This window comes from Mesoplodon bidens, assembly GCF_964165515.1.
Source record: "Mesoplodon bidens genome assembly, chromosome: 2".
In the NCBI taxonomy this organism is placed as follows: Eukaryota; Metazoa; Chordata; class Mammalia; order Artiodactyla; family Ziphiidae; genus Mesoplodon; species Mesoplodon bidens.
The window spans coordinates 132,991,673-133,010,347 of record NC_138177.1 but is presented as its reverse complement, the minus strand read 5'-3'; the positions used below and the strand labels follow the sequence as shown (position 1 = coordinate 133,010,347).

Here is an 18,675-nt window from a genome sequence, read left to right as displayed (position 1 = left end):
ACAGCTGCTGTGGAAAACAATTTGGTGGTTCTGGAAAAAAAAAATACCAAAACACACAGAATTATCATATGACCCACCAATTCCACTTCTAGCTATATACTCAGAAAAACTGAAAATAGAGACTCAAACAGATACTTGTACACTAATGTTCATAGGAGCATCGTTACCAATAGCCAAAAGGTGAGAACAATCCAATGTCCATCAACAGATGAATGGATAAACAAAATGTGATACACACATACAATGGCATATTTTTCAACCTTAAAAAAAAATGAAATTCTAACACATGCTGTAACAAGCATGAACCTTGAAGACATTATGCTGAGTGAAATAAGCCAGACACAAAAAGACAAATATTGTATGATTCCACTTACATGAGGTATGTACATATAATAGACAAATTCATAGAGACAGGAAATAGAATGGAGGTTACTGGGGATTGGGAGAAGCAGGGGAATGGAATTTTTTTAATGGGTACAGGGTTTCAGTTTGCGTTAATTAAAAAGTTTTGGGGGCCTCCCTGGTGGCGCAGTGGTTGAGAGTCCGCCTGCCGATGCAGGGGATACGGGTTCGTGCCCCGGTCTGGGAGGATCCCATATGCCGCGGAGCGGCTGGGCCCGTGAGCCATGGCCGCTGGGCCTGCGCATCCGGAGCCTGTGCTCCACAACGGGAGAGGCCACAAGAGTGAGAGGCCCGCATACCGCAAAAAGAAAAAAAAAAAAAAAAAAAAAAAAAAAAGTTTTGGAGGGCTTCCTTGGTGGCGCAGTGGTTGAGAGTCTGCCTGCCGATGCAGGGGACACGGGTTCGTGCCCCAGTCCGGGAAGATCCCACATGCTGCGGAGCAGCTAGGCCTGTGAGCCATGGCCGCTGAGCCTGCGCGTCTGGAGCCTGTGCTCCCCAACGGGAGAGGCCACAACAGTGAGAGGCCCGCATTCCGCAAAAAAAAAAAGAAAAAAAAAGTTTTGGAAATGGATAGTGGTAATGGTTGCACAAAATTGTGAGTGTACTTGATGCCATTTAACTGTACACTTAGAAATGGTTAAACTGATAAATTTTGTTGTGTATATTTTACCACAATATAAATACATACATACATAAATTTAAGCAAACATTTTTTTAAACTTTATAAATCAATGTTTCTCCACCTAAGAATTATTTCTGAGGCAGTATACTTTTCAGGATTCAAAGTGTCACAAATGATACTCCATGAAAATAATGACAAAAGCTGGGAGTCCTTACATATGTCTAATTCAAAACTAACCTTTCCTCAAAGATTGACCAATCATATCAAGAGTAAGGGTTAGGGTTGGTAAGAAAGCTATGACACTCTCTTAACAACACTAAATCACAGAGATGATAAATGATCTTGTTTCCCAAACTCACATAGAAAGTCACTGGTTTTCTAGGTGTAATACTAACTAGACTTGGAGCAAGGAAATAAATTTGTTTCTGCTACAACTGTCTCCACTCTCTCTGACTCCCATCAGAGACCACTGCCTGGGCTAGTTTTCAGATGTAGTGATAAGCTGCTTACAACTATAAATTATTTTGCAAGACTCCAAAGAAAGATCCTGTATTTACAGATTCAAGGGAGCAGATTGTAACATTATTTTATAACAGAGAATGACTGGGCAGTAGGCAGGATTAAAGGATGCAATAAGAAGCAATAGTGAAGCACTACAGAATCCCTTACAGGCAATGTGAGACACTGTCTTACTTCAACAATCACTGCACTGGAATTCTGACTAACATGTTTAGTGTTCAGGTCTCTTTCAGTCTTTTCTGGTGTGCTGTCAAAATTCTGGTATTTGATTAGTGGTTGTTTTGGGATGGGGGAAGGGAGATAAAAGGGTGAGAGCTAAACAGTTTCTTTTTGAGGTAATGAAAACGTTCTAACTTGACTGTTGTGATGGTTGCACATATCTGTGAACATATTAAATCCACTGAATTGTAAATTAAATGGATGAATTGTATGGTTATGTGAAAAAAATCTCAGTAAAGCCATTAAAACAAAAAAAAGTTGAACCAGAATCTAATCGTATACAGGAAATACAGAAGATAGAGAAACAAGTCTATGAGGAAGAAATTTCAAAAAAGGTTAACCAGAATCTAACCAGTTACAGGAAATACAGGAGATAGAGAAACAAGTCTACAAGGAAATAAACATAAAATCCAAAAGGCAGGAAATTCTATAAGACAACTAATCCAATTTCCACAACAAGTCAACAGCATAAAAACAAACAAACTTAAAAGTTGGGGGAGGGAGTAGTATTCCACTGTATATATACACCACATCTTCTTTATCCATTCATCTGTTGATGGACATTTAGGTTGCTTCCATATCTTGGCTATTGTAAATAATGTTGCTATGAACATTGGGGTGTGTATATCTTCTCGAATTAGTGTTTTCATTTTCTTCAGATAAATACCCAGAAGTGGAACTGCTGGATCATATTGTAGTTCTATTTTTAGTTTGAGGAACCTCCATACTGTTTTCCAGTATGCAGGAAAACATACGGCTGTACCACTTTACATTCCCACCAACAGTGCACAAAGGTTCCCTTTTCTCCACATCCTTGCCAGCACTTGTTATCACTTGTCTTCTTGATGATAACCATTCTAACAGGTGTGGGGATATCTCATCGTGGTTTTAATTTCCATTTCCCTAAGTACTTTTTCATGTACCTGTTGGCCATTTGGATAACTTCTTGGGAAAAATGTCTATTTAGTTCTTCTGCCTATTTTTAATCAGATTGTTTGTCTTTTTGTTATCCAGTTGTATGAGTTCTTTATATATTTTGGATATTAACCCCTTATCTGATATATGATTTGTAAAAATTTTTCTCCCATAGGGTGCCTTTTCATTTTGTTAATTGTTTCTTTTGCTGTGCAAAAGCTTTTAAGCTTGATGTAGCCCCAATTTGTTGATTTTTGCTTTTGGTGTTTGTGCTTTTGGTGTCATATCCAAAAACATCATTTCTAAGAACAACATCAAGGAGCTTCTTCTCTACATTTTCTTCTAGGAGTTTTACAGTATCAGGTGTTATGTTTAAGACTTTGATCCATTTCAAGTTAACTTTTGTGAGTGGTGTAAGATAGGGAACCAATTTCACTGCTCTGCATGTGTCTTTCTAGCTTTCCCAGCACCATTTGTTGGCCTTTCCCCATTGGATGCTCTTGACACCCTTGTAGACTATTAGACGACCATGTGAGCAACAACGTGGATGGATCTGGATGATATGCTTAGTGAAATCAGACAGAGAAAAACAAATTTTACGTTATCACTTACATGTGCAACCTATAAAATAAAACAAACTAGAGAATATAACAAAAAAAGAAACAGACTCACAAATACAGAGAACAAACTAGTGGTTACCAGTGGTGGGGACAGGGGGCAGGATAGGGGTAGGAAATTAAGAGGTACAAATTACTATTATAAAATAAAGAAGCTACAGTAATATATTGTACAGCAAAGGGAACACAGTATTTTATAATAACTCTAAATGGAGTATTACCTTTAAATATAATGAAACACAGTGCTGTACACCTGAAACTTATTTACTATTGTAAGTCAGCCATACCTCAATTTAAAAAAATAAAAGTTAGAGGAGGGAGAAACTGCCCTTTTTTTTCCAAATGCAAGTGATCTAAGACCAAATTCCATCTGTGGATTTTGTTTTATCCTGATTTGAATAAACCAACTATAAAAAGATATGTATGAAGTAATCAAGAAAATTTAACATGCACTGGATATTATATGATACCAAAGAATTATGGACTGTTAATTTTGTTAAGTGTGATAACAGCACTGTGGTTAAATTTAAAGATGTTAATGTTTATACTAGTCTTCTACTTCTATGTATGTTTGAAGATTCCCATAACTTAAAAAGAACTTTTTCAGAGAGAATACAAGAAGAGAAATTGAAATCAGCAAGCTCTGACAACCCTTCAAAGGAATTTTGTTGCAAAAAAGAGCACAGAAATATTGGAGGTTGGAGACTGATGGAAAAGTGGGGCAAAAAAAAAGCAGATTTCTTTTAAATGGGAGAAATAACGGCATGTTTGTATGTTTATATACTGGTGGGAATGATCCAATAAATAGAAAAAGTGATGATATAAAAGAGAAGGGAGGACTTCCCTGGTGGCACAGTGGTTAAGAATCTGCCTGCCAATGCAGGGGACACAGGTTCGAGCCCTGGTCCGGGAGGATCCCACATGCTGCGGAGCAACTAAGCCCATGTGCCACAACTACTGAGCCTGTGCTCTAGAGCCCACGTGCCACAACTACTGAAGCCTGCGCACCTACAGCCAGTGCTCCACAAGAGAAGCCACTGCAATGAGAAGCACGCACACCACAATGAAGAGTAGCCCCCGCTCACCGCAACTAGAGAAAGCCCACACGCGGCAACGAAGACCCAACACAGCCAAAAATAAATAAATAATTTTTTTTAAAAAAAGAGAGTAGGGAGAATTCCTAAAATACTGTATTTGAGCAAGAGAACTTGGGATCTAGTTCACTAGTGGTTCATTTAAAATAACTGGTGAATAGACAGACAATACGGGTACAGATGATAAAATGTAAACACACATGGTGGTAGGAGTATGTGGAAGTTCTTTCTGACTGCTTCAATATTCTCAGTGAAACAGGAAGCCAAGTCATCCTAAGAGTGAAAATGGGGAAGAGAAATTAGGGTTTTAAGGAAAGAGTAGGAGGCATGAAATGGGTCAACTAAAACAGTGGGAAAATGAATGGACTAGGAAAATAAAATGTTTGCCTAGCAATGTTAAAGCCTTCATGAGTTAGTGGTCATAAATTTAAAGTGAGACCAGTCAATGGGATCTGTGTGTTTTCCTCCAGCCACACTCAGCTGCACAAGTGCAAGTATGAAGTCAGCAGAAGGTTGGATTTAAACAGCATTGAGGTAGTGCAAATGACATGAGAAGAAGTTAAGGAAGCCAAGAGTATATACAAAAGAGCAATTATAATGATCAACAAATAATTTAAGTTTGGTAAGGAGAGAAAAGAGGACATCAAGGGGTGAGAGACACAAAAAAGTTAGTATGATCACAAATTCTAGGTCCCAGTGGTGTTGAAGGACAGTTGAAGTCAGAGCACCAGAACAAGAGAGCAAGAAAGATAAGAAGTGGTATTAAGAGAATAGGAAACATAAAACTGAGATTACAGGAGGCTTATGGTTATTCATAATGACTAAATCCAGGGATGACTATGGAAGTGAACAGTTAAGGTGTAACACAGAATGCAGGAAATCAGTTGAAAAGAAGAGTTCAAGACAGTAAGAGGGTATTAGAAGGATCATCTCCATGTACATTGAAACCATCCAGAAATCTATATATTCTAAAATTTCTCCAATCAGTATGTTACTGTTGTTAAAAGTAAACTCCATGTTTTAAAATTTTAATAACACAAACATTATAAACATGTCGCTATAAGTCAATCAAACTATTATGCTCTGGCATATGATGTTTGTTCAATAATTGGTGCCATTTCATAACTAAACAGAAAGTGTTAATACAACTTCACCCAAGTCACTCTTAATTACTTTTTCAGTTTTTGACAAATGGAGCATGTTTTTAATTCATATTCCTACTATAACTAATAAGTACCAGTTTTTTATCAAAATTGATTATCCTCATGCCAGCCTCTTGAATAAAAAACATATATTTATATCTCTGACATAGCACCTGGCTTAAAGCAATAATTCAATAACTATATATTCCTATCTATTAAAGGAGATAGATAATACTATGAATCTACATAATTATTTAACATTGACTTCAGTACCTATTATTTCTAGAATAGATTCCTGAATTTTCATGTATGAATCACCTTGGGTCTGGGAAGTTCTAATTGTAAAATTCCAGAGCTGATTAAATCCTGAATGTAAAGTTTCAGAGTTGACTAGGAAATCAACACTGCTATAACACCTCCCAACACTCCTCTGACTCAAATTTCAGAAAAGAGTGAGATAGCAACAAATAAGGTTGTTAGTGAGAGTAGTGATGGAACCCAATCTACTGACTCTTATCTTTCCATTATTTTTTCATGGCCCAGTCAGAATTACACAGTAACATATCATATTTTAAATATGCTACTTACTGTGGTATGATGGGATATACTGCCAACAATGTTGAGGTTTTTGAGCAGTTGGGGAGAACCACTGTACTGTCCAGAAATCTGCTTCCTAACTTCAGCAGCCACAGTTCTACAACAAAAAAAAGCAAATACATTGTTTTTAAAAAGAAAACAAACTAACTTAAAATGGGAGAAAGCTAAGTATTTTTAAAAGTCATCTAAAAAACAACAAAATCTCAGCACATCAATAAGGCTATAAATTTATAAGATATTTTGGTAAATACTGCTTATAATTACAGTAGAACATCTTTATAATGCTGATATAGGGTACAATACTTACAGCCAACTTACATAAGGATTTTTTTGTATATGGCATTTCAGGGAACATATCGATACTTAGGTTTATGATAGAGCTGGAAGCTACAATAAGATGTATATATTAATGTGTATATATTTTAAGGATATAAAATTAATTCAAAGTACTTTATAAACAATATTCATGCCCCAGAAAACTATTCCCTATTTTTACTTAACTAATAAAAATTGTCTTTATACTCTGGCATTAATGGCTTTCCATAATCTGACCCTAATCACCTTTTCAGCCTTACATATCCCTCCCCAAATTCTTCTCAATGAACATAAACTGCTTCCTAGAATGCTGTTTCTCTCCTGTATCCACAAATTCAACTCTTAACTAGTTTTAGGGGTAAAATTCAAATGGCAAGACTTCCATACAAGCTTCTTGACTCACCACAGCTAAAATACCATCCTTCTTAAAAACTCTTAGAGCATTTATCATAACCTAACTTGCATTTTCCTCCTTCCTAGTTATTTTCTCCACATTCATGTATGCCCTATATAAACAGAGGCAGTGGTTTCATTCATTGCTATTTCCCCTAAAATATTTAGCATGTGGCACTTAAAACAGAGAAATGTATATTTAGTCCTATGAAATATATAGTATTACTGACAAATGAAGTAAACCACAAAGGCATTACCATAACATAACATAAGTCCTTATTTGAAACAGGATTAAAGTTTAGAAGTTCCACGATTTCAAGCTGCTTGTTGACCCTTGGAAGCATACTAGTATTTCAAATTTACTAAATGACATTTCTAGGGACTTCCCTGGTGGTTCAGTGGTTAAAACTCCGTGCTCCCAAGGCAGAGGGCCCGGGTTCCATCCCTGGTCAGGGAACTAGATCCCACATGCCGCAACTAAAAGATCCCACACGTGGCAACGAAGATCCCTCATGCCACAACTAAGACCCAGTGCAGCCAAATAAATAAATATTTCTAAAACAAAAATATTTTAGACATTTGAATGACTTTGTAGCTCATTAAGCTCTATATTCTTTAGACTTCACAAAATTATAAACCAAAATATTCAGTGAGTCTTAAATCCAGTAATTAAATAACTTCCTCACATTAGTAACATTTTTACTAAGTAAAAAATGTAACTAAAGAACACAAAATAAAGACAACTATTAATAGATTTTGTATAATTATTTTCCTGATGTCAATATCTAACCTCCACCCTATGATCATCAACTGGTCACTATTTTATAAACCTTGCCTTTTGTTCTTTTACTCTTTTCCAAAAAATAAACCCTACCTTCTTCCTATCATTCCACTGAACGTAAAGTGAAACAGGCCTACTGCCTTCAATTCTGGGCCAGCTTGATGATACTTTTGTTCTGGAGTGTTCTCAAATTAATGGTTGAATTCAGAGCCCTGAACATCTTAGTGCCCATTCAAATTACCAGCTGAATTTCTAGACAATTTCATTTTCCAAAAATTATCCAAATTTATGATATAATCTTTAGCCTCATTCTTCTCTTCCATACCCCCTTAACGTTTTTCATATTCAATCACTCCACACACATCTCTTGAGCACTGTTAGGAGCTGACCACTCGGTTAGAAATTTTTGATAGAAAGGTAAAAGAGTTATCATTTTTAAGGCTCAAGATACTGAATTAGCTCGACTTTTTCTTTACAGGTGACCTGAAGTACTTTAGATCACATTTGTGTTTTATAAAAGGCTAATCTGTTATTCATAATTGTCAAAACTTGGAAGCTTATCCTTCAATAGGTAAATGGATAAACAAACTATGGTACATTCATATACAATGGAATATTATTCAGCAGTAAAAAGAAATGCACTATCAAGCCAAAAAAGACATGGAAGAACCTTAAAAGAATATTGCTAAGTGAAAGAAGCCCATCTGACAAGGATACAATACTGTATGATTCCACCTATATGACATTCTGGAAAAGGCAAACTATGGGGGGGTGAAAAACACTGGTTGCCAGGGGTTGGAAGAAGGAGGAAAAGGAAGAGATGAGTAAGTAATGCACAGGGATTTTTAGGGCAGTGAAACTATTCTCTATGATACTATCATGATGGATACATATCATTATACATTTGTCAAAACCTATAGAATATACAACACAAACAGTAAACCTAATGTAATCTATGGACTTTAGTTAATAATAATGTATCAATATTAGCTTATCTATTTAACAAATCTATTATAACAAATGTATCATACTAATCCAACATGTTAATAAAAGGGAAAACTTGGTTGGGAAGTAAACATGGGAACTCTCTGTACTTTCCACTTTTCTGTAAATCTAAAACTGCTCTCCCAAAAAGGTCTACTGAATTTTAAAAAATAAGTAACTAAATAAAAAAGACGAACTCAGAACAGACAAGGGAGGAAGAGAAGAGCATGAAGAAACGATTAGAGGTTAGAGATGAAAGCTAAAGGAGGAATGTAACCTTTGAAGAAGGATACAGATTGAGGAGGGGGCAAAGGGCAAATTCTGTAAAGCGACTGGATGTGAGAAGACAGGAACATTCACTGCAGTTTATGACTCCCCTTAGGCTTTTAATGAAGCCTATACACTGTGAATGTTCATTTTTATGTTTGGTTTAAAGGCCTTACAATCTCCTGATCCTGTTGTCAAGACTGAGATGAAAATATGAAAAAGCTTTTAAAAAGAGAGAGAGACAGAGAACAAGTATTGTGGCTATCTTCCTCAGTGCTACTCAACTCAGTCTACCAACCTCAGCACTACCTCAGTGCTTCTGTTTCTCAGTGTTTCTGGGGCTAAACCACAAGTAATCTGAATTCTAAACTGCTATATGTGATCAAGCTCAAGATCTCAGTAACTGTTAAGACTTGCTATTACTTCAGGTACGGCTAAGAAAGAAAAACCTCGCTAATTAAGCAATACACTATCAATTAATTGAAAGACATATCCTGATTTCAGAAAATGTTAAAAAGTGAAACAAAATTTAAAATATGATTACTTCAAAAGAGACAATCTTTCATTTAATAACAATCTTTCACTTAATAACAGAGACAAAGGATAATCCCCACATTACAAATATTTGTCTTATTTATACATGACATAATTTCCCCCAAAGAGAAAATCAGCAATAATTTGAAATAAGAACCATTTCCAGACTGAGCTATAATGGCAATAAAACCATCTGCAACCCAGACAAAGGATGTATTTATACTGAGACCCTCTGCATGAAAAGATTTCCTCAATGGTAAGTGAGGAAATTTTCCCAAATTAAAAAAACAGTATCTGGCTTCCCTGGTGGCGCAGTGGTTGAGAGTCCGCCTGCCGATGCAGGGGACACGGGTTCGTGCCCCGGTCCGGAAAAATCCCACATGCCGCAGAGCGGCTGGGCCTGTGAGCCATGGCCACTGAGCCTGCTCATCCGGAGCCTGTGCTCCGCAATGGAAGAGGCCACAACAGTGAGAGGCCCGTGTACCGCAAAAACAAACAAACAAACAAAAAAACAGTATCTCTTAACCATACTATGGTCCAAAGTATGCAACACAAGAAATGTAATGAATAAACTGTTATCAGGAATAACAGTACCTGTTATCAATTAAAATCCTTTATCACAGATTACTTTTTTAATAACAATTTTTCCTACTACTAATGAAGCTCATATAGTAAAGCAATACAAGGAAGTCTTTTTTACTTCTAATAAGCTATTAGTATTAACTGCAAAGTGGAAAGAAGAGTAGGTCAAAAATTCCATAGTTACTTACACTCTTAAATTATAACAGCAGAATATCTTCTTCCCCTTCCAAAAGCACATGATCCAATATTTGACCTATTTAACTCCTTACCAACTCCCTCCATTTCCGTAAGCTCCCTTACTATGTCAACATGAATTACAGTTTTTACAAAAGCAAGCACTCGCTAAGGCCGTTCACCATGGGATATTAGAAATAACCAACAAAGGATCCACATCCTGAGGGAAAACTATGTTGCATTTATTTAACCTTTCCTCTAACCTCGTCCCACTTTCAGATGCCCGATCAACCATGATTTCCAGAACGTCCCAAGGCCAATCTGGGCCTCTCTCATCTCTAGTCATTCTTCATGGAACCAGAGGAAACACCTGAGTAAAGATGAGTAAGGAGAGTTTAGACTAAAATAAAAGAGGCTAGTTGAGCTACTCCTATAAAGTCACAAAAAAATATCTGCAATGTAATATGCAAATAAGAGAATAAGATCTCTTGGAACTGGCACTGTTTATATTAAACACAGAACTCAGGGGAAAAGTGTAAGGGAATATACCATGGAATATACCAGGTAAGGGCACATATCAGAGACAAGGCAAGAAAGGGCTAGCTAAAAATCCCCAAAAGAAAAAGGACAAGAACAGATGATACTCCAATGCTGTGACTATCCAAGTCCATGATGGATGACTGATGGATTGAATCACAGTTTACCATAGCATATAGTTGGTATTAAGGACCAAAAGAGGCAAAATAAAGAAAACAATAGATTAAAGAAATGCAACACTGTATCACCTTTCCAGTATTTGTGCCTCAAATGTTTAACCTGAACTGAATCAAACCTGTATATCTAACATCCAGATTACAAGAAATACAGAGAACAGTGTTAACAATACGAAAAAAAAGCAATCAGACAAAAACCAGAAGAAAGCTCATTCTAAAATGTCAAGTCTCTTCAACAAGTCAATGTGATGAACAAAACAAATAAAGCCAGTGGGCTAAGTTTTAGCATAAAAAAGACTTAAGACTAAAAATTAAAGTCTACTCAAAAAGGGAAAAAAAGACTTAAGAGATATAACCAAATGCAATGAATGGTCCTTAACTGGATCTTGATTTGAACAAACCAGCTATAGAAGACATTTCTGGGGATAATGAGAAATCTGAACATGGACAAGGTATTACATAATTAAGAATCAGTGTTTTTTTAATGTGGGAAGACAGTATTAAAACAATGGAGGGAAATGTCCTTATGTTTTAGAGATGCAAATTACGTCTATAATTTAGTTTAAAACACTTCAGTTATTGTTACTCTGCCTTAACAGAGAAAACCAGCAAACTAAATATGGAATACAGATGTGCCAAATACTCTTCAAGAAGTATATCATATCCTCCATATATCCCTCCCTGATTATTTCTGCCCTGTTTTCCTCAGGTTAGACACTCGTCCTCCGTGCTTTCAAAGCATTTTGTGTTTATACGCATTCATTTAAGGAAATGGAGTTTCCAGGAGGCTAGTTCAGACAGGCAGCAGACTAGCTAGACTGCTTTCTATGGTGGAATAAGAACCTGGCCTTGCTGACAGTTTGATTTCTGCAGTGAGAAAGCCTAATGTTTATAAACATTCTCTTCGATAGAAGCACATAAACTGCAAAGTAGATTTTTCTAGAATAGTAGTAATGCGACCCACAGATGTAAAAGTATGGTGGACAAAAAAAAGGTGTGGTAAAGTATCAGGAATATGGCTTCTCAGGCCTGGCACACTCTCCCTCTTCAGCGGTACCTTTGCAACCTCCTTGAGGAATGAAGGAGGACAAGGAAACTTTACTTCTGATAGGAGTATGCTATGTCTCTTTTTTTGTATAAATGTCTCAAAGCAGGCTAATTTCTGCCATTAAAGAAAACATACATTTTTTAACTCTGTCTGGTGCCATTTTCCTATCAAGAACTACCTCACTGTGATAACCGAGCAGTACCTTAGTCATAGCACCTATCAAATTGTTCTGAAATCTAACTATCTCCTTGCAAGGAACTAAGCGCTTAGCTTTACTTATCTTTGCACCCTCCAGCAGAGTGCCTAGCATACTCTGGGTGCTTTAAAAATGTTTAAAAAGCTGAAGTGAAAAAAATGAGACTATAGCGAAATTCATAATTCCTCCCCCCAAAAAAGTAGTTCAATAAGAATGCTAGAATGGAACAATTGATAGGAACTTCTTGAGTGCAGGAACTACATTTTATTAATCTTTACATTCTCAATGTCTAAGACAACTAAGACAATGGGGGGGGAGAAAGGAATGGAGAGACAGGTGTAGTGGAGAGAGAGAAAAGGAGGTAAGGGAAAAGGAAGAATTTAGAGACTACCTAGTATATAGACTTTCCAAATGCCTTTCAGAGGAAATTAATCTATAAGTATTGTTGCTTTCTAATTGATTGGAAAGAGACAAGAAGTATGCCTTTTTATCTATTACTGTCAAGTAGTCAGGTAAGTGTTTGCTGGTGGGAAAAAATCTGAATCAACAGAAGAGTTCTACATGTGTAAAACCTTTTCTTTAAGAGCCTAGCTGACATCATTACTATCCCATTTGTTAACTGGTAAAGTTTAAAAACTACTACTGAAGAAAAAAAAAAAAAAAAAAAAAAACTCCTGGGCTTCCCTGGTGGCGCAGTGGTTGAGAATCTGCCTGCTAATGCAGGGGACACGGGTTCGAGCCCTGGGCTGGGAGGATCCCACATGCCGCGGAGCAACTAGGCCCGTGAGCCACAACGACTGAGCCTGCGCGTCTGGAGCCTGTGCTCCACAACAAGAGGCCCGCACACTGCGATGAAGAGTGGCCCCCGCTTGCCACAACTAGAGAAAGCCCTAGCACAGAAACGAAGACCCAACACAGCAAAAATAAATAAATAAATAAATAAATTAATTAATTAATTAAAAAAAAATCTTTATAAAAAAAAAACTCCTACTGAAACACAATGCTCTCCTATTCTATGTGAAACTTTTCTCTTTTAGCAATGTTTTAACAAGATAACATGTTTACTTATCTCAAAGTAGTCTCTAATACGTCATTAGCATATCTGCAAAGGGCTGGTTCTAGAACTACATTCAAGCTCTACAATTATGTAAATAAACTTACTATGAGAAGCAGAGAAAATAAGATTTCTCTAGTATGGAGTGAATAAGATTTCCCAGTATGGAGAAAAGACAAAACAACTTGATAAAGGAAGACATCTTTAAAAAAAATGATTAAAAAAGTAAATAAAAGGAAAATGTACATGGTATTAAAAACTCAAACTTCACAAAGAAGTAAAAACAAAAGGTATAACTCTCTACCTTTTCCAATCCCCAACCCTATTCCCCACATGTGACCACTGAATATTTTCTTAGGTGTCCTTCAAGAAAAAGATGTGTGTACATCAGTGTGTATATAAGAAATCCTTATTTTTTAATATGACATATGACATCATACATAACCTTTTCTCAATCTTACATTATACACTTAATATATCTTAGGAATCTTTCCATATCAGCACATAAAATTAATAATAATATTCTAGCAATATTTATCAAGCATTTACAATGTGCCAGATACACATAAAAGTGTTAAATTTGATATACCTCATTTAATCTTCAGAAGAACTCATGAAGTAGGCACTATACCAGCATACTGAAGTTTTAAGACGTTCAGGTCATACAACCAATAAGGAATAGCATTAAGGTCTCAACTTAGAGCCCCCACTCTTAACCACTGTTCTCCTTTTTATCTGATATAGAGTCCATAAAATGAATAAACTGCAACACATTTAACCAGTCTCTACTGTAGACATTTAAGCTATTTCTAGTCTTCGCAAAGATCATCGCTTGAACGTAAGCTCCACTGAGAGATTTTTGTCTAAATCAAGAATTATGGGTGATTTTTATTTTATCTTTTGGGCCTTTTGTATTTCCACATTTTCTGCAGTACCATATATTATTTTATAGTAAGAAAAAAATAGATATTTTTAGATAAACTTGAAAAATAGAGTAACTTATGAAAGGTAGAGGCAGGGTTTGAATTCAGATCCATTAAACTCCCAAGGCGTCTTTCCACGGAAGCAAGTTTCCAAAGATAAATAATTCTAGTTATAGTTTATATTAATTATTTCTCTATTCTCCAGAACCTAACCAGGAGGTCAGTTAAAGATGCCCAGTAAAAATGTCTGTAGTATATACCAGCATATTAATAGGAACACTATAATAACTACCACCATTGCTATGATCTGTTTCCTATCTTTCATGGATGGCTAAATAAAACTCCCATCTGAGGCACTGTCATTTGTAAGTTATCCTGTGTTAAATTCTTTAGGAATTAAGGTCCAGAGTGGACCAGTAACCACTAAAACCCCAAGAAAACAAAAACACATACAGGTTGATTTGTGAAACCAAAGAACAGGAATAATCCTTCTCTATAATACACTTAACATTTAAGACATAGTTCCTTTTGGGGGAGGATGAAGGAAAAAAAGATGTCAGATGACTCATGTATCCCATCTGACGCTATTTTGGGATGACATTTAAGTTAAAGATTTAGAAAGCACTGTATTAAGGAGACTTGGAAGTCTCCATCATTCTGATCTACAGCATTTCACTATATCTCAATCTCCTCAACTAAAACATGGTGATAATAATGCTCCCTACTTGATGGAACATATTAAGTTATAACTACAGAAAAAAGATTTTTAAATTTAGCATTTGAAAAAATTAACACTGATCTGAAATTGGCAATTAAAAAGAAAACTGAAAGGAAAAAAACCTCTACTGTAAAAAGTCAATCCTCCCTAAAGGAAATAAATATATCCTTAACTCCACTCTACTTCATAAAAAAAAAGCCAGAATCTCCTTACCCACAAACATACAAATTATATCCTGGTATAAACTGTATACAATTAGTTGCTAAACTCTGTTCATCCTAAGTCTTAAATACTTCTCAAATTTTCGTCCCCTCCTTCCCTTTCCTACAGCATCTGCCTACAGATAACATCATACTTAATGGTGAAATGCTTTCTTCCTTAGATGGGAAAGAAAGCAAGGATGTGTACTCTCACCACTTCTATTCAGCACTGCGCTGCAGGATCCAGCCAGTGGAATATGGGAAGGAAGGAAGGAAAAATGGAAAGAAGGAAGAGAGGGGGGAAGGAAAGGGAGGGAAGGAGGAAGAAAGGAAAGGGAGGAAAGGAGGGAGGGAAGGAGGGAAGGAAAGGGAATAAATTAAAGGCACTAAGATTGGAAAGGAAGAAATAAAACTATCTTTACTCACAGACAATATATCCTGTAGGCAGAAAATCTTAAGGAATCCACCAAAAATTATTAGAACTAATAAATGAGTTCAGGAAGGTCAGAAGATACAAATTCAATATTCAAAAATCAATTGTATTTCTATAAACTAGCAACAAACCAAAAATAATTCTTTAATTCCATTCATGATAACATCAAAAACAATAAAATACTTAGAAATAGATTTAACAAAAGTATAAGACTCGGGCTTCCCTGGTGGCGCAGTGGTTGACAGTCCGCCTGCCGATGCAGGGGACACGGGTTCGTGCCCTGGTCCGGGAAGATCCCACATGCCGCAGAGCCGCTGGGCCCGTGAGCCACGGCCGCTGAGCCTGTGTGTCCGGAGCCTATGCTCTGCAACGGGAGAGGCCACAACAGTGAGAGGCCCACATACAGAAAAAAAAAAAAAAAAAAAAAAAAAAAAAGTATAAGACTTGCACACTGAAAACTTTAAAACTTTACTAAGAGGAATCAAAAAAGCTCAAAATAAATGAAGAGACAGTGTGTTCATGGATTTTTTTTAAATTTATTTATTTAATTTATTTATTTTTTTTGGCTGCGTTGGGTCTTCAATGCCACGCATGGGCTTTTCTCCAGTTGCGGAGCATGGGCTCTAGGCGCATGAGTTTCAGTAGTTGTGGCACGCAGGCTCAGTAGTTGTGGCTCACAGGCTCTAGAGTGCAGGCTCAGTAGTTCTGGCGCATGGACTTAGCTGCTCTGCGGCACGTGGGATCTTCCTGGACCAGGGATCAAACTCATGTCCCCTGCACTGGCAGGTGGATTCTTAACCACTGCGCCACCAGGGAAGCCCTGTGTTCATGGATTTGACGACTTAATATTGTCGATGGCAATTCTCCCCAAACTAATCTACAGATTGAATGTAATCCCTGTCAAAACCCCAAAAGAATATTTGCAGAAATTGGTAAAATTCATGTTGATATTGATCCTAAAATGTTTACAGAAAAGGAAAAAATCCAGAATAGGCAAAACAATTTTGAAAAAGAAGAAAAAAGTTGAAGGACTTACACTTCCAGCTATCAAATTTTACTGTAAAATGAGAGTAATCAGAACAGTTTGATACTGTAAGGACAAACATACAGATCAATGATTTTTTTTTCTTTTTTTTTTTTTTGCAGTGCACAGGCCTCTCACTGTTGTGGCCTCTCCCGTTGCGGAGCACAGGCTCCGGACGCACAAGCTCAGCGGCCATGGCTCACGGGCCCAGCCGCTCCGCGGCATGTGGGATCTTCCCAGACCGGGTCACGAAGCCGTGTCCCCTGCATCGGCAGGCGGACTCTCAACCACTGCACCACCAAGGAAGCCCTCAGATCAATGATTTTTAACAAGGTATCAAGGTAATTCAATGAGAAGAAGACAGTCTTTTCAACAAAGAGTGTTACATCAACTGAACATTCATATACAAAAGATGAACTTAGACCCCTTCTCACACCATGCACAAAAATTAATGCAAAATGGATCATAAACCAAAAGAGCTAAAACTATAAAAACTTCTAGAAGAAAACAGAGAAGGAAATCTTGAGTATGAATTAAGCAGAGTCTTAGATAACAACACCAAAATCATGATCCATAGAAAGAAAAAAAATTAATAAATTGGACTTCATCAAAATGTAAATCTTTGTGCTTCAAAATTCACCATTAAGTGCTCGCTTCAGCAGCACATATACTAAAATTGGGACGATACAGAGAAGATTAGCATGGCCCCTGCGCAAGGATGACATGCAAATTCGTGAAGCGTTCCATATTTTTTCACTTTGTTATAAAGCAGAAACTAACACACCATTGTAAAGCAATTATACTCCAATAAAGATGTAAAAAAAAAAATTCACCATTAAGAAAATAAAAAAGCAAACCAGACAGGGAGAAAATATTTGCAAATCATATATCTAATAAAGGACCTGTATCTAAAACATATAAAGAACTCTTACAACTCAAAAACAAGATAAATAATCTAATTTTAAAATGAGCAAAAGATTTTAATAGATAGTTCACCAATATAGCTAGATATGTAAATAGATATGTAAATGGTTAATAAGCACAAGAAAAACATCACTAATCATTAGGGAAATGCAAATCAAAACCATAATGAAATGCCACTTCACAAGTACTGATACATGCTACTACTTGACAAACCTTGAAATGTTATGCTAAGTGAAGGAAGCCAGACACAAAAGGCCACATATTGTATGATTCCTTTTATATGCTATGTTCAGAAAAGGCAAATCTAGAGAAAGAGAGACAGACAAAGTATATAGTGGTTGCCTGGGGCTTGGGGTGGAACTAGGGAGTGACTACAAACTGGCACAAGGGGTTCTGGGAGGGGACGAAAATGCTCTAAAACAGGATTGTAGATGATGGTTTCACAACTTTATAAATTTCCTAAAAATCACTGAATGGTACACTTAAAATGAATTAACTGTACGGTATGTAAAGTATACCTCTATAAAGTTGTCTTTTTAAAAAACAGAAAGAGCTTGGATATGGTTGGAACTACTCTGTGAAGATAAGGGTAAGAAATTGCTTATAGTCAGAGAAAGAATGATGGTGACAGGAAAAAGAGGAGAGTTGGAGTGGAGTCACTAAGAAAGTTTTGGACTCTGAGGCTCCTTACCACCATCCCTGTATCTTTAGCAAAGTTTATGAAAATCATTAAAAGGCTGATATGAGTGAAGGAGTTCAGTTTTCTGGTGTCACAGGACAAACATGGAACACCTCATGATGATGCAGGAGTGCAGGTGCAGAAAGAAGCATGGGAAAGCCAAAAAACAAGAACCAAGTAGACCTCTTTGGGAGGCTCTGAGTTGGCATTAAGGTGAGAGCTAAACTTAAAGTTAAGAGACGGGATCCACAGCTGGCATCAGGTTACCCTGGTTTTGTTTGTTTTTTGTATTTCACCAGTTACATTTAAATTTTAGCAGGTAGTAGAGCTGACTATACAGCTATATATTTAAATGATTATAGGGATGCTACACAACTTCAAATGACTAATTTTAAAGAATATCAGTTGTTTTGGGGACCAGCACTCTGACCCTCCTTCTTTTGGTTAGAAACTCCTTTTTGATAAGCAACTCATTCCTTGAGATTGGGTGTTGCTGACCATCACATCTCTCCCCCAAACCATAGAGGACATATGACCCAGGACTGGCCAGAATCCCCTATATCCCTAAACACAGTAATTGGTTCAAGGAAGGACATGTGATCCAAG

The 18,675-nt window shown here is 36.7% G+C and overlaps 1 protein-coding gene across 5 annotated transcripts in view; it reads right to left on the bottom strand.

Annotated features, from left to right (window-relative positions):
* The window catches only part of DOCK7 (dedicator of cytokinesis 7), a 200,521-nt gene that overhangs the window by 171,140 nt on the left and 10,706 nt on the right, over window positions 1-18,675 (bottom strand). For all 5 annotated transcript variants that reach the window (XM_081224735.1, XM_081224736.1, XM_081224739.1 and 2 more), the window contains exon 2: window positions 6,119-6,224. In XM_081224735.1, the coding sequence (XP_081080861.1) occupies window positions 6,119-6,224 (106 nt within the window). The remainder of the gene's footprint in view (window positions 1-6,118; window positions 6,225-18,675) is intronic.